Consider the following 22918-nt stretch of genomic DNA (forward strand, 5'->3'; position numbering starts at 1 on the left):
TGTATTACCAAATCCACAAATCAATGACACTTCATGATGTGCTCTATCAACAAATCCCTTCTTTTAGCCAAGTGGTGCCAAAAATTTCTGTGTTCCCTTAATCGACTCAGCTCCTCTTCATTGGTTATTCCATCTACTCATCGTATCTTCAGCATTATCCATTAACACCATATTAAAAAAAAAAGTTCTACATTCTTTTACGTCTGTACTGTTTATCGACCATGTTTTGCTTTCATATAAGACTACAATTCAAACGAATACTTTCACAAAAAGACTTCCTAACACTTGAATTTGTATTTTAACATATTTCTCTTTTCCAAAAAAAGCTTTCCTTGCTATTACTAGTATGCATTTTATATCTTCTCTATTTCTGCTGTAGTCGATTATTTTGCTACCAAAATTACAAAAGTCATCTACTGGGTTTAATGTCTCTTTTTCGGATGTAATTCCCCCAGCTTTACCAGATTTCAATCGCTACACTCCATCACCTTTGTGTTACTTTTAGTGATATTAATCTCATAACCTCTTTTCAAAACAGTGTCAGTTCTAGTCAACTGACCTTGCAAATTCTTTTCCGTCTCTGCCATTATTATACGTTATCACTCCGTCTTCAGGCTACGAGTGGCCTACCGGGACCATCCGACCGCCCTGTCACCCTCAGGGGATGATGTGGATAGGAGGGGCGTGGGGTCAGCACACCGCTCTTCCAGTCGTTATGATGGCATTTTTGACCGAAGCCTCTAGGCGCTCAGTCCGGAACCGCACGATTGCTACGGTCGCAGGTTAGAATCCTGCCTCGGGCATGGATGTGTGTAGTGTCCTTAGGTTAGTTAGGTTTAAGTAGTTCTAAGTTCTAGGGGACTGATGACCATAGATGTTAAGTCCAGTAGTGCTCAGAGCCTTGACCGAAGCCGCTACTATTCGGTCGAGTAGCTCCTCAATTGGCATCACGAGGCTGAGTGCACCCTGAAAAATGGCAACAGCACTTGGCGGCCTGGATGGTCATCCATCCAAGTGCCGACCACGTCCGACAGCGCTTAACTCCGGAGATCTCACGGGAACTGGTGTATCCACTGCGGCAAGACCGTTGCCCAATTATACGTTATCAACAAACATCAACTTTTTTAAATTTCTTGTCTAGGAACTTTACGAGGGGCGTTCAGTAAGTAATACAACACTTTTTTTCTCGGCCAATTTCGTCTGAAAAAAAAAATGCGGAATTTGTTGCGGGGCATCGAGGAATATTCTGGTTTCAGCCCTTATAGTTTCCTGAAGTTCCGATAGGTGGCGGCGATATATGTAACCTTCAAAACGGCGTCCTTAGCGTAGGTGCCGTTCCAAGCAGAGAGCTGTCATTGAGTTTCTTCTTTGGGAGAAAACCAGAGCATCGCAGATATTCATAGGCACTTGGACAATGTCTACGGAGACCTGGCGATGAACAAAAGCACGGTGAGTCGTTGGGTGAGATGCCTGTCATCATTATAACAAGCTCGCACAAAACTTTGCGTTCTCCCATGTGCTGGCGGGCCGCAAACATCTGTGACTCCTGCAGTGTTGGAGCGAGGTACTCGACTTATCACTATCTCGCTGCTCAACTGGACGTCTCTGATCGTAGCGTTGTGACTGTCGAAAATTTAAATTTCTATCCTTGCTTTTGTTACCATAATAAGAGTCCAGGCTCCATATGTAAAGACCCAGCCAACATTAAGAAATAGTCCACCAGGACTTAAAGACAAGATAAGCGGCGGAGGCTGCCAAGTATGGCTTGTTGATCAAATAACTTAGTGTTTGACTTCCTGCCAGAGGAAACAGCATGACTCCTGTGGAACCAAATTAAGTTGTGTGTAGCTAGAAACGAAAGTGTGGTGTGGACCCGAAGGCTTTCTTGCGTAAGCCGACCAATTAGAAACGAGAGTGTCGTGTGGAACCATAGGCATTCTTGTACAATCCAATCAGTTAGAAATGAAAGGGTGGTGTGGAACAATTTAACTCGTGTGCACCCACGTACATGAGAAACGAAATAAAAGGCCAGGAAGCGGAATAGCTAGAAGCAGAGATTCAGATGCTGATTCAGAGCCAGTGCCGGCAGTTTGGAGATTCCGCAGTGAGACGCCAGTGGGGCCGAGTAGGTCCATAGCAGCCGATACAGCTGATAAAGACTTCAACTACGAGAAGACGGTGATAGACTCTGGTGGACACTCAGGAACTGCAGATCAAGTAGGATTTTTAGAGTTTCATTGGAATAGTGTTGAACAGAGGCTGTCAGTCTTTGTCTCAATTACTTTGAGAGATTTCAGTGCTAACCAAGAAAAAGTGATTGCTTTGTACTTGTTTCTTATATGTATCGGCAATTAGCTTTGAAGAAGCAAGTCCGAAGAAATAGACTGAACCTTACTAAGGGGATTATGGTCCAACACCTCACCTAAGTATATGTGAGAATAAACTTGATGGAAACTAACCAATCTTTTCTGCCTACTGCAATTCTGTAACCTATTTTCAGAAAACTTATTTGCTTCAAACCAAGGAGATTCTCTCCCTCCGAGATAAAGGTTGACAGCAATTTATAACTAACCCACTATCGTTAACTCAGTTCGCACTTACTTCATTCTGGTATAGTGAGGCTGTGCCGCGACGCGACAGCAGTTCTCACACACTCCTCCACCAGTAGGGGCACTCAAATGGGATTTCCGACTGGATTCTTCGCCTACTAACGGAAGACCATAAAGTGCAACAAAAGACCCTCTGGGCGGAATTGCTTGCGCTTTACGAAGCTGATAGTGACAATTTTTTTTATGGAACACTGTCACAGGCGATGAAACATGGGTTCATCGCTTCGAAACAGAAACAAACGGCAATCCATGGAGTGGTGCCACACCACTTCTCCTCCGAAGAAAAAGTTGAAAGCCGAGGTCTCAGCCGGTAAAGTCAGAGTGACGGACAACTGGGATTCTGAATGGTTTATTCTGTTTGATGTCCGCTCTCATGGTACAACGATCATCTCTGAAGTGTATTCTGCTACCCTCGGGTAGTTAAAAAAACGGCTTCAGCGTGTCCTTCGCCACAGAAACGCAAACGAACTTGTGCTTCTCCATGTCAACACAAGGTGTCACACAAGTTTTCGCACCCGAAGGAGTGGCTCACCAGACACACATCATTGCACGTGACGAATCCCCTTGCGACCACTGTCGGCATCTATCAGAAACGTATGTTCGCGTTGTTAACTGTGAGACGCCAGTGAAGGTGGTATCGATCTACGAGCCTGATATTTTCCCACGCCTAAATCTGAGTTTTTCTTACACTGCTTGTTCAAAGTACAGTGGAGAAAAAAAAAAGACTGCGTCTCTGTCTTGCTTTCTTCTTAATTCGAGCACTTCTCTCCTGATCTTTCACCGTCACTGCGCCCTCTCGGTTCTAGTGCACGTTGTGTAATACGCGCCTATCCCTCATAGAGCAAATATCTCTGGAGTGAGCATTCACATGCGCAGAACAGATTTCGTGTTGTCAACATACATTGCCGGCCTGGTCACGTGATCTCGGGACGTCGTGTGTTTGTCCATATAGCGCCCTGTATATTTAGAATGTCACTACATCCCTAATACAGACGGATTCATTTCGTACGTGTCGAGGATTATTTATATATGTTGCGCAGACATTTTAACAGTATCCATCTGATAACGGGAATAAACTAGCTACGTAACTTTTAAGGGCAAGTGATATTGCATTCTCCTTCTTTGCGATAGGTGTCACAGCTCAGATGCACTCGATTTTTGGTAGTTTTCGGTATGATACGGCACTTAATACACTCCTGGAAATGGAAAAAAGAACACATTGACACCGGTGTGTCAGACCCACCATACTTGCTCCGGACACTGCGAGAGGGCTGTACAAGCAATGATCACACGCACGGCACAGCGGACACACCAGGAACCGCGGTGTTGGCCGTCGAATGGCGCTAGCTGCGCAGCATTTGTGCACCGCCGCCGTCAGTGTCAGCCAGTTTGCCGTAGCATACGGAGCTCCATCGCAGTCTTTAACACTGGTAGCATGCCGCGACAGCGTGGACGTGAACCGTATGTGCAGCTGACGGACTTTGAGCGAGGGCGTATAGTGGGCATGCGGGAGGCCGGGTGGACGTACCGCCGAATTGCTCAACACGTGGGGCGTGAGGTCTCCACAGTACATCGATGTTGTCGCCAGTGGTCGGCGGAAGGTGCACGTGCCCGTCGACCTGAGACCGGACCGCAGCGACGCACGGATGCACGGATGCACGCCAAGACCGTAGGATCCTACGCAGTGCCGTAGGGGACCGCACCGCCACTTCCCAGCAAATTAGGGACACTGTTGCTCCTGGGGTATCGGCGAGGACCATTCGCAACCGTCTCCATGAAACTGGGCTACGGTCCCGCACACCGTTAGGCCGTCTTCCGCTCACGCCCCAACATCGTGCAGCCCGCCTCCAGTGGTGTCGCGACAGGCGTGAATGGAAGAACGAATGGAGACGTGTCATCTTCAGCGATGAGAGTCGCTTCTGCCTTGGTGCCAATGATGGTCGTATGCGTGTTTGGCGCCGTGCAGGTGAGCGCCACAATCAGGACTGCATACGACCGAGGCACACAGGGCCAACACCCGGCATCATGGTGTGGGGAGCGATCTCCGACACTGGCCGTACACCTCTGGTGATCGTCGAGGGGACACTGAATAGTGCACGGTACATCCAAACCGTCATCGAACCCATCGTTCTACCATTCCTAGACCGGCAAGGGAACTTGCTGTTCCAACAGGACAATGCACGTCCGCATGTATCCCGTGCCACCCAACGTGCTCTAGAAGGTGTAAGTCAACTACCCTGGCCAGCAAGATCTCCGGATCTGTCCCCCATTGAGCCTGTTTGGGACTGGATGAAGCGTCGTCTCACGCGGTCTGCACGTCCAGCACGAACGCTCGAACGCTGGGCCAACTGAGGCGCCAGGTGGAAATGGCATGGCAAGCCGTTCCACAGGACTACATCCAGCATCTCTACGATCGTCTCCATGGGAGAATAGCAGCCTGCATTGCTGCGAAAGGTGGATATACACTGTACTAGTGCCGACATTGTGCATGCTCTGTTGCCTGTGTCTATGTGCCTGTGGTTCTGTCAGTGTGATCATGTGATGTATCTGACCCCAGGAATGTGTCAATAAAGTTTCCCCTTCCTGGGACAATGAATTCACGGTGTTCTTATTTCAATTTCCAGGAGTGTAGTATTACAGAGCCTGACGTACATTTTTGCAGTGATTGTCTTGCAAAACGACAGTACTCTAGTACTTTTGCAAGAGTCCTAAAAAACACCGAATTTGCCACACATTAGCGATTATATCCCTGCTAATTCGTCCTTTTTTCTACTATTTCTGCTTATTTATTTTCTCGTTTTTGCGATCTAAAGCAAAATTTTTCTTATTGGTGAGACTTTGAAGTACAGTAGAGCATCGATTATTTGAACGTCGGTCAACCGCACGACCGCCTAACCGAACTGTGTACTCGCTCGCACCTGTTACTCGCCCACCCTACCGTCCACCATCCCCCTCACTCCAAAACCAATTTTCCCACAGTAGTCGCTGGCCGAACATTGCTTCTAATGGGGCCTTCACAAAGCGCTGCTGACCGGCGAAGCCGCCAGTCGCTGTGTTTCAACAATGAACACAGTTCTGTCGGATTGGCACTGGCAGTAGAAGTAGCGGCAGTATCAAAGCAGTTCGCAGCAACTGTCCTTTCTATGAGGGACAAGTACGAGATTATTAAAAGGTTAGAAGAAGGTGAATCTGCAACCACTTTATCCAATGAGTACAAGGTGAGGAAGTCGACAATTACGGATATAAAAAAAACAACAAAAGACGAGCATAGCAAATTTTATAGCTATGTTTGATTCTATTGCTGGATCAGCAAGCCGTAAAACTATGAAGCTCGCCACTAACACAGATCTAGATGATGCTGTTTACAAGTGGTTTACACAAACGAGATCGGGAGGAGAACCTATCTCAGGTCCCATTCTGTGTGAGAAAGCAAAGCAGTTCAACGAAAAACTTGGAGGGCCTTCGAACTTTAAAAAGTGAGCACGGGCTGATTAAAACGCTTCAAGTCAAGACACGGCATTCGTGAGCTTACAATACAGGAAGGAAAACTGTCGGCTGATTCTTCAGCAACTGATTCTTTCAAAGTCAAACGAAGGGACGTATTAAGGAAATGTAATATGTACATATTTTTGTTTAATAAACTGTGCCACATACTATATATTGCTACTGAAGTTGCCTTTGTATGTAACTTTGTAATAATAAAAGAGATGCCTGTTTTTATGAATAAACTTACTGTACAGTACTTCTTTTTGGCAAATAAACATGTACAGTTCTATTATCCGAACAAACCAGTTTTCTGAACACCCATGTCCCCCTATTACCCCAATTACTTTGGATAATCGACGCCCTACTGTATTTATTTAAAGCATTTTACGTACTTCCTCCCAGTTTATTAAATAAATACTAGACTAAGTAATCTATATACATAATCGACAAGTCACTCATAAATGTATGGAGGATAGTATTTGCTGAAACAACTAACCATTCCGTTTCCTGTTCCACTAGCAAATTTACGAGAGGAAGCGATTGTTTGTAAACTTTTGTACGAGCCGTAATATCTATTACATAGTCATAAAATCGTAGAAAAATAGGTCTACAGAATCAAGCCTTAATTATAATGCGTCTCGAAATTTTTAAACTTATAAACATACACAGTGTCTCTTACTAATATGGTAACTATAATTAGAGCTATATGGTATGTACCCATGAAAAGTTACTAGCCGCGCGCGATTAGCCGAGCGGTCTAAGGCGCTGCAGTCATAGACTGTGCGGCTGGTCCCGGCGGAGGTTCGAGTCCTCCCTTGGGCATGGGTGTTTGTGTTTGTGTTTGTCCTTAGGATAATTTAGGTTAAGCAGTGTGTAAGCTTCGGGACTGATGACCTTAGCAGTTAAGTGCCATAAGATTTCACACACATTTGAATATTTTTGAAAAGTTACTATCCCTCCTTTCACATATTTTTCTTTGCATCCGTAGCAACAACAGTAATTCATCATCGCTATTACACTATCAACAAACGGCGAAACACAACAAAAACTCTTGATTTCATAAACTTCAAACGCTGCGGAAAGCACACAGGCACAGCGATGTCCCGAAATCACGTGACAGTCCTGGTTTAATGTTGACAACATGCGCAGAACGCAATGCTCACTCCAGAGATATTTACTCTACGCTATCCCTTAGCGGCAGTTTTGCGTGTGGCAGCCCAGGGAAGCGGCAGTGCTGTGGAGCCGGCCAGAGTGATAGGTCGGCGCCCCTGGGTCGCGGCCGGCGCCGCCCCCTTTAAGCAAACGAGAGGCGCCGCGCCGCGCCGCGCCAAGTGGGTTAGAGATCGATGGCTTTCCGCGAGTACGCGCCGCCCACACCACACCCTACTCCGGCGGCCACTACGGCACCGTGACGTCACGAGGCGCCCCACTTCCACGGGGACACTACGGGATTCAGCCGACGACGCTCCTTTCAAATATTCTATGCTACTGAGGGTTCTCCAGTCCTCAAACACTGACGTACGTTCAGAAAAGTTTTACATAACACGTTACATATTACTGAGACGTCACTGCTATTCAGTGAATCTTCGCAGCTGTTTTTTTCAATGGTTTTTCTAAAGAGTAATCCACTGATTACTCTTCAGAAAAACCATTAAAAAACAGCTGCGCTGATCGAACTATCAGTTTAATAAGTCACAGCTGCAAAATATTAACGCGAATTCTTTACAGACGAATGGAAAAACTGGTAGAAGCCGACCTCGGGCAAGATCAGTTTGGATTCCGTAGAAATGTTGGAACACGTGAGGCAATAGTAACCTTACGACTTATCTTAGAAGAAAGATTAAGAAAAGGCAAACCTACGTTTCTAGCATTTGTAGACTTAGAGAAAGCTTTTGACAATGTTGACTGGAATACACTCTTTCAAATTCTAAAGGTGGCATGGGTAAAATACAGGGAGCGAAAGGCTATTTACAATTTGTACAGAAACCAGATGGCAGTTATAAGAGTCGAGGGGCATGAAAGGGAAGCAGTGGTTGGGAAGGGAGTGAGACAGGGTTGTAGCCGGTACCCGATGTTATTCAATATGTATATTGAGCAAGCAGTAAAAGAAGCGAAAGAGAAGTTCGGAGTAGGTATTAAAATCCATGGAGAAGAAATAAAAACTTTAAGGCTCGCCGATGACACTGTAATTCTGTCCGAGACAGCAAAGGACTTGGAAGAGCAGTTGAACGGAATGGATAGTGTCTTGAAAGGAGGGTATAAGATGAACATCAACAAAAGCAAAACGACGATAATGGAATGTAGTCGAATTAAGTCGGATGATGCTGAGGGAATTAGATTAGGAAATGAGACACTGAAAGTAGTAAAGGAGTTTTTCTATTTGGGGAGCAAAATAACTGACGATTGTCGAAGTAGAGAGGATATAAAATGTAGAGTGGCAATGGCAAGGAAAGCGTGTCTGAAGAAGAAAAATTTGTTAACATGGAGTATAGATTTAAGTGTCAGGAAGTCGTTTCTGAAAGTATTTGTATGGAATGTAGCCACGTATGGAAGTGAAACATGACGATAAATAGTTTGGACACGAAGAGAATAGAAGCTTTCGAAATGTGGTGCTACAGAAGAATGCTGAAGATTAGATGGGTTGATCAAATAACTAATGAGGAGGTATGGAGTAGAATTGGGGAGAAGAGGAGCTTGTGGCACAACTTGAGTAGAAGAAGGGATCGGTTGGTAGGACATGTTCTGAGACATCGAGGTATCACCAATTTAGTATTGGAGGGCAGCGTGGATGGTAAAAATCGAAGAGGGAGACCAAGAGATGAATACACCAAGCAGATTCAGAAGGATGTAGGCTGCAGTAGGTACTGGGAGATGATGAAGCTTGCACGGGATAGAGTAGCATGGAGAGCTGCATCAAACCAGTCTCAGAACTGAAGACCACAACGACAACAACGACACGTTACATATTACTGAGACGTCACTACTATTCAGTGAATCTACGCAGCTGTTTTTCAATGGTTTTTCTAAAGGGTAATGCACTGATGTAATTCTTCAGGCTTTCCCGGCGAGATCTTGACATGTGGAATAATCGGGTCAACTGCCGGATGTTTGTGTCGCTCTGGCGCAACATTTCGACCACGTAACTCGTTGCGTTCTTCAGGTGCTACCTGAGACTGCCGTATTGGAGGATCGTGTCCAGTATTTATGCCCAGAGGGCGCTGGGCGCTGTGTTTGCCGTCCGCGCCCGCTTGGCGCTGCTTGTAATGCGTTGTCTCTTCCCCGGTGTTCCCTCGGACGTCGGCGCCGTACTTAGTGGCCATCTGTGGCAGCTGTCTGAAGCCCGTCCTGTGTCGGGCGTTCCGTTCGCGGTCCCCGCCGGCCTGCTGCTGCTCCTGCGGGCATAAATACTGGACAACATCCTCCAACACGGCAGTCTGAGGTAGCATCTTCTAATAACCATACCACAATAAAGGTCAAAATTTTATATCGATTGTGGTGTTGCTCACGCTGCTAAATACTGCATTTTCGGGCAACAACAGTCATATTATGTGACAGGTGTCATTAGAGCACAGTTAATAGTCATTTCATGTAATAATCAAAAAACTAGGCACTCATGTTTTGTGTTTCTCACGCTGGTCTCGTCGTAACATCATGACTCAATCGTTGAAAATCTAGGTGGTTATGATTCCAAGCTCGGATGCAAAAAGGCCTATGTTTTATTCCGCTATATTCAAAAGTTTTATAGATGCGCTTCACAAAACATTCTTCAAGATTAAACCTTTCAAAGTTAGCACATTGGTGAAGTAAACAAAAATAATCAGCACTCCGAATTTAAGTTACACTTCCTTTTAATTGCTTTTATTGCAATATCACATAAAACACAAAACATAACTTCACAATACAAAACATACTTGAAAAGATCTTACTCACAGTCACTGTTAAATTTCACATTTTTTAAGCGGACTACAATACGCGTCTTTCCAACATGACGTCTAAGACGTCCGACTCTCTAACAACTCAACAACTAACTAATAATCGCTTACGCGCCCAAAAATCAGAGTTACAAGTACGTGAAAGATCATAGTGACAAAAGAAATAATACACATAAGAATAATATCATTGCAATATAAACATATCGATGTATCACAGATGAAATCAAATCTGAATGTTGTGTCAGAAATATATTAAGTAGTTAACAGAAACACAGTAGAATATTACTGGTATCGAGAGGTTCAGATGAGGTGCCGTAATGGTTACGTAATTCAAGTACCATTACAACCTGAAGAAGGCAACGAGTTACGTGGCCGAAATATTGTACCAGAGAGACACAACATCAGGCAGTAGACCCGATTATTCCAAATGTCAGTAATGCACTTATTCAGTTTTCGGATCAGACTGAAAGAAGTCCAAGGAACATTAATTGATGACAAAGTTTTTTGGATCTTAGGTCAACTAAAATAGATGGAAGGCTTAAGATTAACATATTTAGGAAGACGACGGCTACTGACACCATTATAAACGTTAAGTCCTGTCACCGTAAGAGGCATAAATGGGTATACTTCAGAGCCATGATCAACAGAATGCTGAAACTACTACTCACACCTAATGGGAGGTGGAAGAATTAAATGTGATTAGACAAGCAGCCGAGAACAACAGATATAAGGGCCGTGATGTACTGAACCTTTATAATAAACTGAAGCCAAATATATGTGACAAGAAGGAGAGAATAGAACCAGAGGGCAAGAAGTTCGCTGTCGTGTCGTACAACTGTGCATTTTCCGACAGAATTGCACAGGGTCTCAGAAAAAGAAAGTATAAATTGGATTTCAAACGAAAAGTACAACTGGTTGTAGGCTACGCCGTAAATTTGGCAACAACAGCAACAAATATTTGGAATCTGGTGTCTATAAGATCAACTGCCAAGACTGAAAAATTTTATATCGGTCAGACAGGAAGAAATTTCAAGACTCGTTTTAGAGAGCATACGTATAACCAAAATAAGATCGCTTTCGGTACACATATGGACAGAGACAAACATTAGGCAGGAAACATAGAAAATAATATGAAAGCGTTGCATAGGGCGCCAAAGGGCAGGTACTGAACCTGCTCGAGGAAATTGACATTCATGTACACAGAAAACGGCAACCGTAATTTCTGCTGAATGAACAAAAGGAGTTTAACCTGAGTGCTTATTTTGATGTATTCAGAAACCTACTGGTTCGAACAGGGTCGAGCGTCCCAGCGGCTTGGCGTCCCCTTCCGTACACAATTCCAACCGTAATTTGTATCTATTATTTTGCTATTTTGACAGAAAAAGCATCTAAGAGACAAATGTCCCTAAATCACGTCGAGTACTTTAAATAATTTATTTTACAGTAGTTAGTTTTTAGCATAACTTTACTGAGGATTTTAGTTTATATATCCTTGTATCAGCACTATCATATGACCTACGGACCTGTTTCTACTTTATGTGACCATTTGCATGTAGCATTTATCTTCTGTTTTCATATATTTTCTGTTTTTCGATAAAAAAAACTCCCTGTGAGTTTACGTCTTCAGTTACCTTCACATAATTTTAACTTATTGTTTGTTAGCATTGACATATTTCTACTCTAAAGTGCGTACGTTTTCCAACTGATTGTTTAAACACGTTGTGGTTAGTTATTTACAAAACTTTCTAAATAATATTTAAAGGGCCGGCCGGGGTGGCGGAGCGGTTCTAGGCGCTACAGTCTGTAACCGCGCGACCACTACGGTCGCAGGTTCGAATCCTGCCTCGGGCATGGATGTGTGTGCTGTCCTTAAGTTAGTTAGGTTTAAGTAGTTCTAAGTTCTAGGGGACTGATGACCTCAGAAGTTAAGTCCCATACTGCTCACAGCCATTTGAACCATTAGCCAATATTTAAAGAAAACGCTCCATACTTACTCTGAACTGACGCCATCTACTGTGGTCAATGCACACTTGTCACAGGCCTGATGTGCCTAGGCGTTCAGTATCGTGTAAGGGGTCGTATGTTTACCATTTGACAAACTGTACAGGCCTGATCTTTCCTTGTATTCACTGGACTCCATTACGAGTCCCGTCAATGTAACTACTTCACATCCTTTTCCGTTCTTTCCTCCTTCACTTTGCGAACTATATCCCTCATGAAAATATAAGTTTGTCGACAACTGGATACACAGCCCTTGCGAATTTTTTAAATGAAATCATTCCAATTTTTGCCCGTAGAACAGTATCTATTGCAATTGCATTTTCGAAATATTTTCATTTCCATGCATTTTGTGATGATGTAACCCACCCAGTAATATAAAGTTGTGCCATGTTTGCGTCAGAGCAGTTACATGAGGTGCTGTGAATTTATCAGCTGTTCCGTAGACTATATACGATATAGGGCTGAGTATTTATATCATTATTACACAAGCTCTATAACGTACAAGGTATATGAAACAGCTGATAAATTCACAACACCACATGTAACTGCTCTTATATAGCTTGGCACAACTTTATATTATTGCGTGGGTTACAACACCACACAATGTTTGAAAATAACAACGTGTCTAAACTGCAGTCGCAATAAATAATGTTTTAACCACCAAAAGCGGAATGATTTTATTTGAAAATCTCATGAAAATGACCGGTTGCTTTATAATCAATTTCGTGTATTTCAAGGTTATCGGATGTTGTGCTTTGAATACGTGGCGGGAGCATATATTTGCCTCGACAATTTTTCTTGCACATGACGAGGGCAAATTATTTTTGCGGACGTTTTCTCATCCATATACATAATTTCCTTATCAACATTTATTGGTAAGTCCAATTTTTAATTTTCCTAGTATCGTCCAATCCCAAGGTAGGGTCAAGCCTTTCCAATTTGATTGTATTTTGATGTAGACCGATATGAAGACGTCTTCAATTAAGAGAAACGTGCGCCAGTGATGAATAAATAAATAATTTCAACATCGCAATCAAGATTGTTTTCTTCTCTCCATTCTAAGTACTGGTTGCTGTATCACCACACCACTGTGTGACAACTTTTTAAATACTAGGATTGTATTACTTTGAGTAGATGTGTCATTTTATATTGGGATTGTGACCTGGTACTCCAGCACTCAGAATCCATATTCGACCATTCAAGCACTATTCACTGACGCTACCCTGTGACTGTTCAACTGCCCGCCCAGCAGCACGCTGCGCCCAGCGCACGCCCCAAGTGTGAAGAGAGCGCTCCGCCTGCAGCCTTCTCTTGTGCTCTCAATGTGTGTGTGTGTGTGGCGGCCAGCAAGTGAATGAACATTGCACAGACAACATGGGACAGAATGGGGCACATCTTGCTGAATGTGCCGACCTGACGCAAACTGGAATCGTTAGCGGAGCTTCTACCCAGAATATTATATCAGAACATGAGCCTGTTCCGTTTTTCTTGTCTATATTCGAATTGCTAGAAAGCTGTACAGCGGCAAGATGCAATGCGTTACCGACTCTGGCGTTTCATCGCACAAGGTGAAAGTGTATATTACAGATTGTAGGAATTTATTAGTAGCCTATGTTAGAGAGCCTCGAGCTGTCTTGTATTGCCTATTGGACGGCTGTCCACTGTGCGTGGATTCAGGAACATTCAGGGGTGTCACTTGCTTCTGAGATCCATTTTGATCGCTATATATCTTGCTGGGTGGTTTTCTTTAAACTGGGGTTCCCTCATGTTTAACGTGGGGGCCGATTTGAAGTGTTTGGTGTTACTGTTAAATTGATATTTAAGCTGTATGAGAGTGTTATGTACTGTTGTTGTCTTAAGGGAGTGTGCGCGTCAGGTTATTTCTTTAATATGGTTGTTGCCTTCATTTCATTTAATAATTTTTTTAAATGCTACGTTACTTCCTAGGCAATGTTATTTTGTATTGTTAAAATTATTGTACATTTCGGCGTCATTATGCAAAGTTTTCATGAAATTCCTAAGGGAATCTAATTGTGCTATGTGGAATCGCTGTGCTTTTGGGTGTCATTGTACACTCTCACTTTAAAATTGTAATTCTGTGGTTCACCCTCTTATGGGGCATTCACTTTAATGCTTGAGTTTTTGTGGTGTTTAGTAAGAAGTGTTGTTTATGGGATCTTGTAAAGCACATCTCTCGAACCCAACACCACCATTTCCTCTACCGTCACATTCTACACTAAAGTAATGCAATCAGAATGTTAATAATTTGCTCTGCCGTATGTTAAGAGCAGGTTTTCTATCTTTTGGTTCAAAAAATTGATTTTTTTAAATTGCATTTTTGGAACCATAAAAGTGTTAGAATCCACTCCTGAAACGGTTTTTCCGAATAAGGAACGGAAATATTTGTTATCGTGGTTGAACAAAAAAGTGCACCTGCCTGAAATCGGCCTTTTCACGCACCAGTTTTTTTTGTTTCAGAGAACGAGTTATTGTACCGGTGCTTGGGAGGAAACACACAAAATTCAAATGAAAGTTTGAACGCGTGTGTTTGGAAGTTAGCCCCCAAGCATTTGCGTCTTGGTGCGAAGACTGTGGCGATTGCGTCTTCCCTGGCACTGAGAGGCTTCAACGAAGGGTATTCAACAATTCTGAAGACCAAGACAACGCTGGACGTCACCCTGGGACTCTATTCGACGTAGTTCGCCAAGCATTCGGACGACCACCGGATTCAAGCCGCCGGAAACCGCTTGTCACCGGTCGCACGAGCGGCTCTGGAGCAATTCAGGATGGCCCAGATCGAGCAGAATGCCCTCTATGAGAAAGCGGAAGGACTAGTTTATGGAACCGGAATAGCAGATTGAACGTAAGTTGGACAATATTGCATTTGTACGTAGTCAAAACTTCAAACGCGTTTTTCTCGAAATGACTTTTTTTTTATCGCGCGGTATGTAACTTCAAATTTACTGAACCGATTGGCAAGATTCTTGTCTAGAAGTTGTACCACTTTTATTCCGATCCATCAACTATAAATATTTTTACTTGGCCAACGAAGTCGAAAAATCGATGAAGAAAACCATTTTTTTTTCCAAATGGCCGCCATTTTGTTTCCTATGGTCCCAATAACTTAAGCGAGGTACAACTCCTAAAGAATCTTATGTATTTCGCTAACGTCAACTAAATTTTGATTTCAAACGAGCCGCTGACCTGTGACATACCGCGCGTGGAGGTCTACGTCGAAATTTTGTTTCGTTCCGACGGCACTACCTCGACATTTCCGGTCGAAAAAATTCCAGTTTGTCAAGAAAATATCAATGAACATTTTGACCAAATTTGACATTGATATCTATAACACATCCCGAGAAAAACATTATCTAATAACATGCTTTTTTCGGGCCAAGGATAGTAAACTCTGCCTTTGTTACATTACCGACTTCGCTGTAAGTCTTTCAGAAACGAAATAGCTTCCTTTCACTGAATTTGGTGTGATCACGGTGTAATCAGGAAAGTTTTCCTGGTACCACGTCGGAGGCTGTACAGCCTCAGAGTGGCGCTGTGGGAAAGTCTCACTCTACACCCTCACTGGAATCATCAGGAACCACTTACCTTTCTCCTGGAACACCCCGGGAGAACTCGGCACTCAACGCTTCACCTCGCCTCTGAAGTCTTCCCGAGAGTCTCCGATCAGTAGTAGCTTCCTCACTGATCTTCTCGTAACTCTTGACTACTCGTATCGCTTGAAAGGTTACGTCTGGACCTTCATCCTGGTTTTGCTCAGAGACTGCGATACGTATTCTTTGGCCCAAAATAAAAATTGGTAGTCAGTTCATAAAAAATTTAAGTTTCATTTTACGATTTACAATATTTTTTGCGATGAGACACTGTTCATTGTCTCTTCAACAAAGGTAGGTGGTTTTGGCTGATTCTCAAGCATTTTAGATTTGTTCTTAACAAATTTGCAGATCATCTGTATCCCTTCATGACTGATATTTTCCCTGACGATGATGGACCTTTCACCAGTATAACTGTCCGTGTCGCAAGGGCAGAAGCGTGCTACAGTGATTTGAATAGCATCTTAGTGAAGTCAGTTTCCTGTCTTGGTTACAAAATTCGCTTGATCTAACCCTGTGGAACGCTTCTGTGAAGCCATCGGGCGTCAGCTTCGTGTCCCTCCGGAAGCGTTCCAAGGACTTCGCTGTTTTATTGCGTTCCAAAGGTGGACCAACATGCTATTAATCATGTAGTCATGTTGTTTTGGCTGAGTACTGTGAAAGAGGACGTAGGAGTACAATCTGTTTTTATTCGAAGGCAAAAGTTCTTAACACGTGTTGTATGTAGTAGCCACACAGAAATGAGACGACTAAGAAGGAACAGACAGAAACTATCGGTGGTGTGCGTAACCAGGACGTCATACAGAACTGACTCCTGGCGTACGATACATCCAGGCCTGAGCGCACGTCTGTGTGACGACAGCGTTGTAGTGTTCGTGGCCACCTATAAATATTTATCAAAGCCTTTTGGTTAATTTTTTTGACTGTGTAGCTGGAAAGCTTTCAGCAAAGATGTTTGATAACAGTATGAGCGAGGGTCTAATTTCGATCACAGTTTGCCATTGTATACATGTCACTTCGCTTGATTTAGTGCACTTAAGCTGTAAAATGAAGAAGTACATTTGGTAGCTGGGTATCAACTCATTGATCATTGAAAAGTATATTTGGTGCGTGGGTACCACCACAGCGATCACTGCCAAGCATGAAGAGTACGAAACTCTTCGGAACACAAAGCATGCTGACTACAAAATCCGTAATAAACGGTTGGAATCTTACAAAGAAATTGGAAGAGCAATCAGCTGCATTCGAAGAAGGTGCACTGTGGATGATGTTAAGCTTACGTATAGAAAGGAAGTATGTGAAAGGAGACTGAGATGTCAGAAGTTGAGAGTTTTCAAAGTATACATGAACCATTGACCTTGCCATTGGTGGGGAGGCTTGCGTGCCTCAGCGATACAGATAGCCGTACCGTAGGTTCAACCACAATGGAGGGGTATCTGTTGAGAGACCAGACAAACGTGTGGTTCCTGAAGAGGGGCAGCAGCCTTTTCAGTAGTTGCAAGGGCAACAGTCTGGATGATTGACTGATCTGGCCTTGTAACACTAACCAAAACGGCCTTGCTGTGCTGGTACTGCGAACGGTTGAAAACAAGGGGAAATTACGGCCGTAATTTTTCCCGAGGGCATGCAGCTGTATGGTTAAATGATGATGGCGTCCTCTTGGGTAAAATATTCCGGAGGTAAAATAGTCCTCCATTCGGATCTCCGGGCGGGGACTATTCAAGAGGACGTCGTTATCAGGAGAAAGAAAACTGGCGTTCTACGGATCGGAGCGTGGAATGTCAGATCCCTTAAACGGGCAGGTAGGTTAGAAAGTTTAAAAAGGGAAATGGATAGGCTAAAGTTAGATATAGTGGCAATTAGCGAAGTTCGATTGCAGGTGACTACAGGGTCATAAACACAAAATCAAATAGGGGTAATGCAGGAGTAGGTTTAATAATGAATAGGAAGATAGGAATGCGGGTAAGCTACTACAAACAGCATAGTGAACGCATTACTGTGGCAAAGACAGATACGAAGCCCACGCCTACTGCAGTAGTACAAGTTTATATGCCAACTAGCTCTGCAGATGACGAAGAAATTGAAGAAATGTATGATGAAATAAAAGAAATTATTCAGATAGTGAAGGGTGACGAAAATTTAATAGTCATGGGTGACTGGAATTCGGTAGTAGGAAAAGGGAGAGAAGGAAACATAGTAGGTGATTATGGATTGCCGGCCGCGGTGGTCTCGCGGTTCTAGGCGCGCAGTCCGGAACCGTGCGACTGCTACGGTCGCAGATTCGAATCCTGCCTCGGGCATGGATGTGTGTGATGTCCTTAGGTTAGTTAGGTTTAAGTAGTTCTAAGTTCTAGGGGACTAATGACCACAGCAGTTGAGTCCCATAGCGCTCAGAGCCATTTGAACCATTTTGATTATGGATTGGGGCTGAGAAATGAAAGAGGAAGCCGTCTGGTAGAATTTTGCACAGAGCATAAGTTAATCATAGCTAACACTTGGTTCAAGAATCATAAAAGAAGGTTGTATACATGGAAGAATCCTGGAGATACTAAAAGGTATCAGATAGATTATATAATGGTGAGACCGAGATTTAGAAACCAGGTTTTAAATTGTAAGACATTTCCAGGAGCAGATGTGGACTCTGACCACAATCTATTGGTTATGATCTGTAGATAAAAACTGAAGAAACTGCAAAAAGGTGGGAATTTAAGGAGATGGGACCTGGATAAACTGACTAAACCAGAGGTTGTACAGAGTTTCAGGGAGAGCATAAGGGAACAATTGACAGGAATGGGGGAAAGAAATACAGTAGAAGACGAATGGGTAGCTCTGAATGGGTAGTAGTGAAGGCAGCAGAGGATCAAGTAGGTAAAAAGACGAGAGCTGGTAAAAAGACGAGGGCTAGTAGAAGTCCTTTGGTAACAGAAGAAATAATGAATTTAACTGATGAAAGGAGAAAATATAAAAATGTAGTAAATGAAGCAGGCAAAAAGGAATACAAACGCCTCAAAAATGAGATCGACAGGAAGTGCAAAATAGCTAAGCAGGGATGGCTAGAGGACAAATGTAAGGATGTAGAAGCAGAAAGGTAGAAGGAGTATATAGAGGGTCTATACAAGGGCGATGTACTTGAGGACAATATTATGGAAATGGAAGTGGATGTAGATGAAGATGAAATGGGAGATACGATACTGCGTGAAGAGTTTGACAGAGCACTGAAAGACCTGAGACGAAACAAGGCCGCCCCGTGTAGACAACATTCCATTAGAACTACTGACGGCCACATCTGGTGAGCAAGATGTATGAAACAGGCGAAATACCCTCGGACTTCAATAAGAATATAATTCCAATCCCAAAGAAAGGAGGTGTTGACAGATGTGAAAATTACCGAACTATCAGTTTAATAAGTCACAGCTGAAAAATACTAATGCGAATTCTTTACAGACGAATGGAAAAACTGATAGAAGCCGACCTCGGGGAAGATCAGGTTGGATTCCGTAGAAATGTTGGAACACGTGAGGCAATACTAACCTTACGACTTATCTTAGAAGAAAGATTACGGAAGGGCAAACCTACGTTTCTAGCATTTGTAGACTTGGAGAAAGCTTTTGAAAATGTTGACTGGAATACTCTCTTTCAAATTCTGAAGGTGGCAGGGGTAAAATACAGGGAGCGAAAGGCTATTTACAATTTGTACAGAAACCAGATGGCAGCTGTAAGAGTCGAGGAACATGAAAGGGAAGCAGTGGTTGGGAAGGAGTGAGACAGGGTTGTAGACTCTCCCCGATGTTATTCAATCTGTAAATTGAGCAAGCAGTGAAGGAAACAAAAGAAAAATTCGGAGTAGGTATTAAAATCCATGGAGAAGAAATAAAAACTTTGAGGTCCACCGATGACATTGTAATTCTGTCAGAGACAGCAAAGGACTTGGAAGAGCAGTTGAACGGATTGTATAGTATCTTGATAGGATGATATAAGATGAACATCAACAAAAGCAAAACGAGGATAGTGGAATGTAGTCGAATTAAGTCGGGTGATGCTGAGGGAATTAGATTAGGAAAACAGACACTTAAAGTAGCAAAGGAGTTTTGCTATTTGGGGAGCAAAATAACTGATGATGGTCGAGAGGATATAAAATGTAGAGTGGCAATGGTAAGGAAAGCGTGTCTGAAGAAGAGGAATTTGTTAACATCGAATGTAGATTTAAGTGTCAGGAAGTTGTTCCTGAAAGTATTTGTATGGAGTGTAGCTATGTATGGAAGTGAAACATGGACGATAAATAGTTTGGACAAGAAGAGAATAGAAGCTTTCGAAATGTGGTGCTACAGAAGAATACTGAAGATTAGATGGGTAGATCACATAACTAATGAGGAAGCATTGAATAGAATTGGGGAGAAGAGAAGTTTGTGGCCCAACTTGACCAGAAGAAGGGATCGGTTGGTAGGACATGTTCTGAGGCATCAAGGGATCACCAATTTAGCTTTGGAGGGTAGCGTGGAGGGTAAAAATCGTAGAGGGATACCAAGAGATGAGTACACTAAGCAGATTCAGAAGGATGTAGGTTGCGGTAGGTACTGGGAGATGAAGAAGCTTGCACGGGATAGAGTAGCATGGAGAACTGCATCAAACCAGTCTCAGGACTGAAGACCACAACAACAACACATAAGTGAAACAAATGTATTTATTTGTGATATAAATAAAATAACAACTTTCATAAATTTCTCCTTAGGTTATTTATGTATAGGTTCACATGTTTCCGGAAAACACGTAAAATGGTACACTGCGGGACTTGAATACTATGTTAAAAGTGGTATATCCTTCGCCTGTTGTTAAAAATATTAACCTACCCATGACAAGATCTTTAGCAGATATAGCATTCAAGATTTAAATAATCCAACACTGCACTAGTTACATATTTTCTCACGATTTGCACGAGAATATATTCTCATGATCAATTTCAAATATTTACATTGGCATTTTATAAGACCTTTCTTAAAATCGGACAAAAGAAATCTGTCCGGTTGCAGTAAACCAGAAAAACACAACTGCAGGGCAAAAGAGGCAGAACAGCTCACACAAAATACAGTCTATGTAAATATTTCCTCTTGATAATGGGAATAAAGTCGCGAACGTGTCATATTAAACATGAAAAATTCGTAAGTAGTGCAGTATTTCCTTATTTAAATCGTGAATGGCACACTTGCAGGCTTCCCAAAAATATCGATTATTATGAATGAAATTAAGAAGTGGCATTTCGTAAAGAAGTCCCGTATATGCAAAGATGAGGGACGGCTTGCATGAGAACAAACTGAAATATTAGTTCGACCAGTATCAAATCATTTTCGTTGTTCCGTATGTCCTCGCCTTATAGTTCACGAAGCAAATTCTGGTGAACACTTCGAGTTTCTCCTTGCTGTCCACAATTTCACCCACAATCACTTCTATTTCTCTTTATTTTCAAGCAATGTGCTCGCCACCATCATATGCTGTTGTACAAGCGATTAACTGTTCGGCTGCCATCCCCTAACAACAATGACGAAAAATTTTACACTCGCGTAATAGATCCATAGACTAATATTTCTAGTCTATGAATAGCTCCAGTGAAGTAGTTTGGTCATATAAATTTGACGAAATCTATGACAAACATCTTCTAAAGTATAATACCGGCTTCAGGCTTCATGGGTTTGTGTCGGGCAGCAGTAGCACTGCATTGCTGACGTCTCACAGAGGCGCGCTCAAGCCTGTGTTTATCGTTGGCCACGCCACTGACTGTGTGTCTCAGATTTATTTCATTCATGAGAGGTAGCTGTTAAAGTTATGCTCAGGTCACGGAATAAATTTTTGTTTGTGTTAGTAATCAAGTGATGTTAATGTCTGAGTTCAGATAATTAGAGAAGAAAGTGAATCAAATTCCATTTCATTACATAATGGATTATTGCTATGACTCAGACAAAAGTCGGTATTTTGGAAGCATGTAAAGAGATGCATGTGCGTAGCTATTCTTGTGTTCCCAACAGAATACAAATAATGGTGTGTCTTATCCGTGCAGAACGACAATGTGATGGCAGCTGCCAGAGTTCTGCGTAGCCTACAGTGCAATCAATCAATACTTACGACATAAACACTGCATTGAAATTTGTTTAATGATCTTTTCGATAACTATGAGCAGCAGTTACGACGTTTCGTCGTTTAATATAGTAGCTTTAAAATAATATAAAAAAATATGTGGTAAGATTTGCATTAGGAATATGCCACAAGAAATGAAAAGTCGTTCCCTTCGTCAAACGCGTCTAAGTAGCCCATCGAATTATTTGAAGCAATTTTTGTCCTAGAAAAGGAAAAAAATATATAGTTCTTGCTTCTTCTCGCGAATTCATGAGGTCAATGGCAATTTAAACGAGGACAGCTCAGTTGTGTGGTCCTTATATCGCACATGATTTTCCTTTACTTCAAGATACTGGGTAATATATATATCATTGATATTGAACATTATATATAAGTTAATATGGAGTTGCAAAATTCATCGGAATAGTGATTTTTGAAGTAGCAAAACAATAATATTGGAACCGAGTTCAATAAAGAGACCAATGTTTATGATCAACTTACCTTCAGCTCCTTGAGGATAACTTCGGGTCGCGTGGATTTCTTCAGAATGTTCCGATATTTGAACATGTTTTTCTGAAAATGAGAGAAACAACGTGTAAGTTATGGTGTGAAAGCATAATTTTTAGCTCCGTGCACAGGACCAAAAGAATTATCTGGAATCACAGTTAAATAGCTTGCGAGAATATTTACTTTAACAAAGAATTTCACGAATGAACTCTTTCTTATTACGCGACACAGGTAAAAGTCGAGAGATTCCAATTAAAGGAGGTGATGATATCACGTATCATCTCAACCACTGAAAATAATTGCCTGGTAATGAAGAGCTTATGCCAGTTTCATTTCGGCTATAGCGGTTGCTGACGAGACACAAAATTCGATGCAGTTATTCTAATTGGTAAATTTTTCTCATCTTCCCAAAAGACCCGTTTTTGTAAGAAGATAAGTTCGTTTCGATTAACTATAGTTAACAAAACGAAATGGGAGATCTGAGTAGTGAACCGCACCTGGATAGAATTCGCACTTCTTGTCTTGCGCAGTCGCCTGCCTGGATGTGGTTCTTTGGTGGTTTTCCGTTTCTATCTACACAAATGTCGCACTATGCCATCTTGTTCCGTAACAATAAAAACACGAACACAGAAACATGAAATTTACTTGGTTGTCTTACAGAGGGATGTAC

The 22918-nt window shown here is 42.5% G+C and overlaps 1 protein-coding gene across 1 annotated transcript in view; it reads right to left on the minus strand.

Annotated features, from left to right (window-relative positions):
- Positions 1 to 22918, minus strand: part of LOC126273015 (C-Maf-inducing protein-like) — an 879384-nt gene that overhangs the window by 72591 nt on the left and 783875 nt on the right. The window contains exon 4 of the mRNA XM_049976389.1: positions 22243 to 22314. Within this exon, the coding sequence (XP_049832346.1) occupies positions 22243 to 22314 (72 nt within the window). The remainder of the gene's footprint in view (positions 1 to 22242; positions 22315 to 22918) is intronic.

The sequence above is a fragment of the Schistocerca gregaria genome, chromosome 5 (assembly GCF_023897955.1).
Source record: "Schistocerca gregaria isolate iqSchGreg1 chromosome 5, iqSchGreg1.2, whole genome shotgun sequence".
Lineage (NCBI taxonomy): Eukaryota > Metazoa > Arthropoda > Insecta > Orthoptera > Acrididae > Schistocerca > Schistocerca gregaria.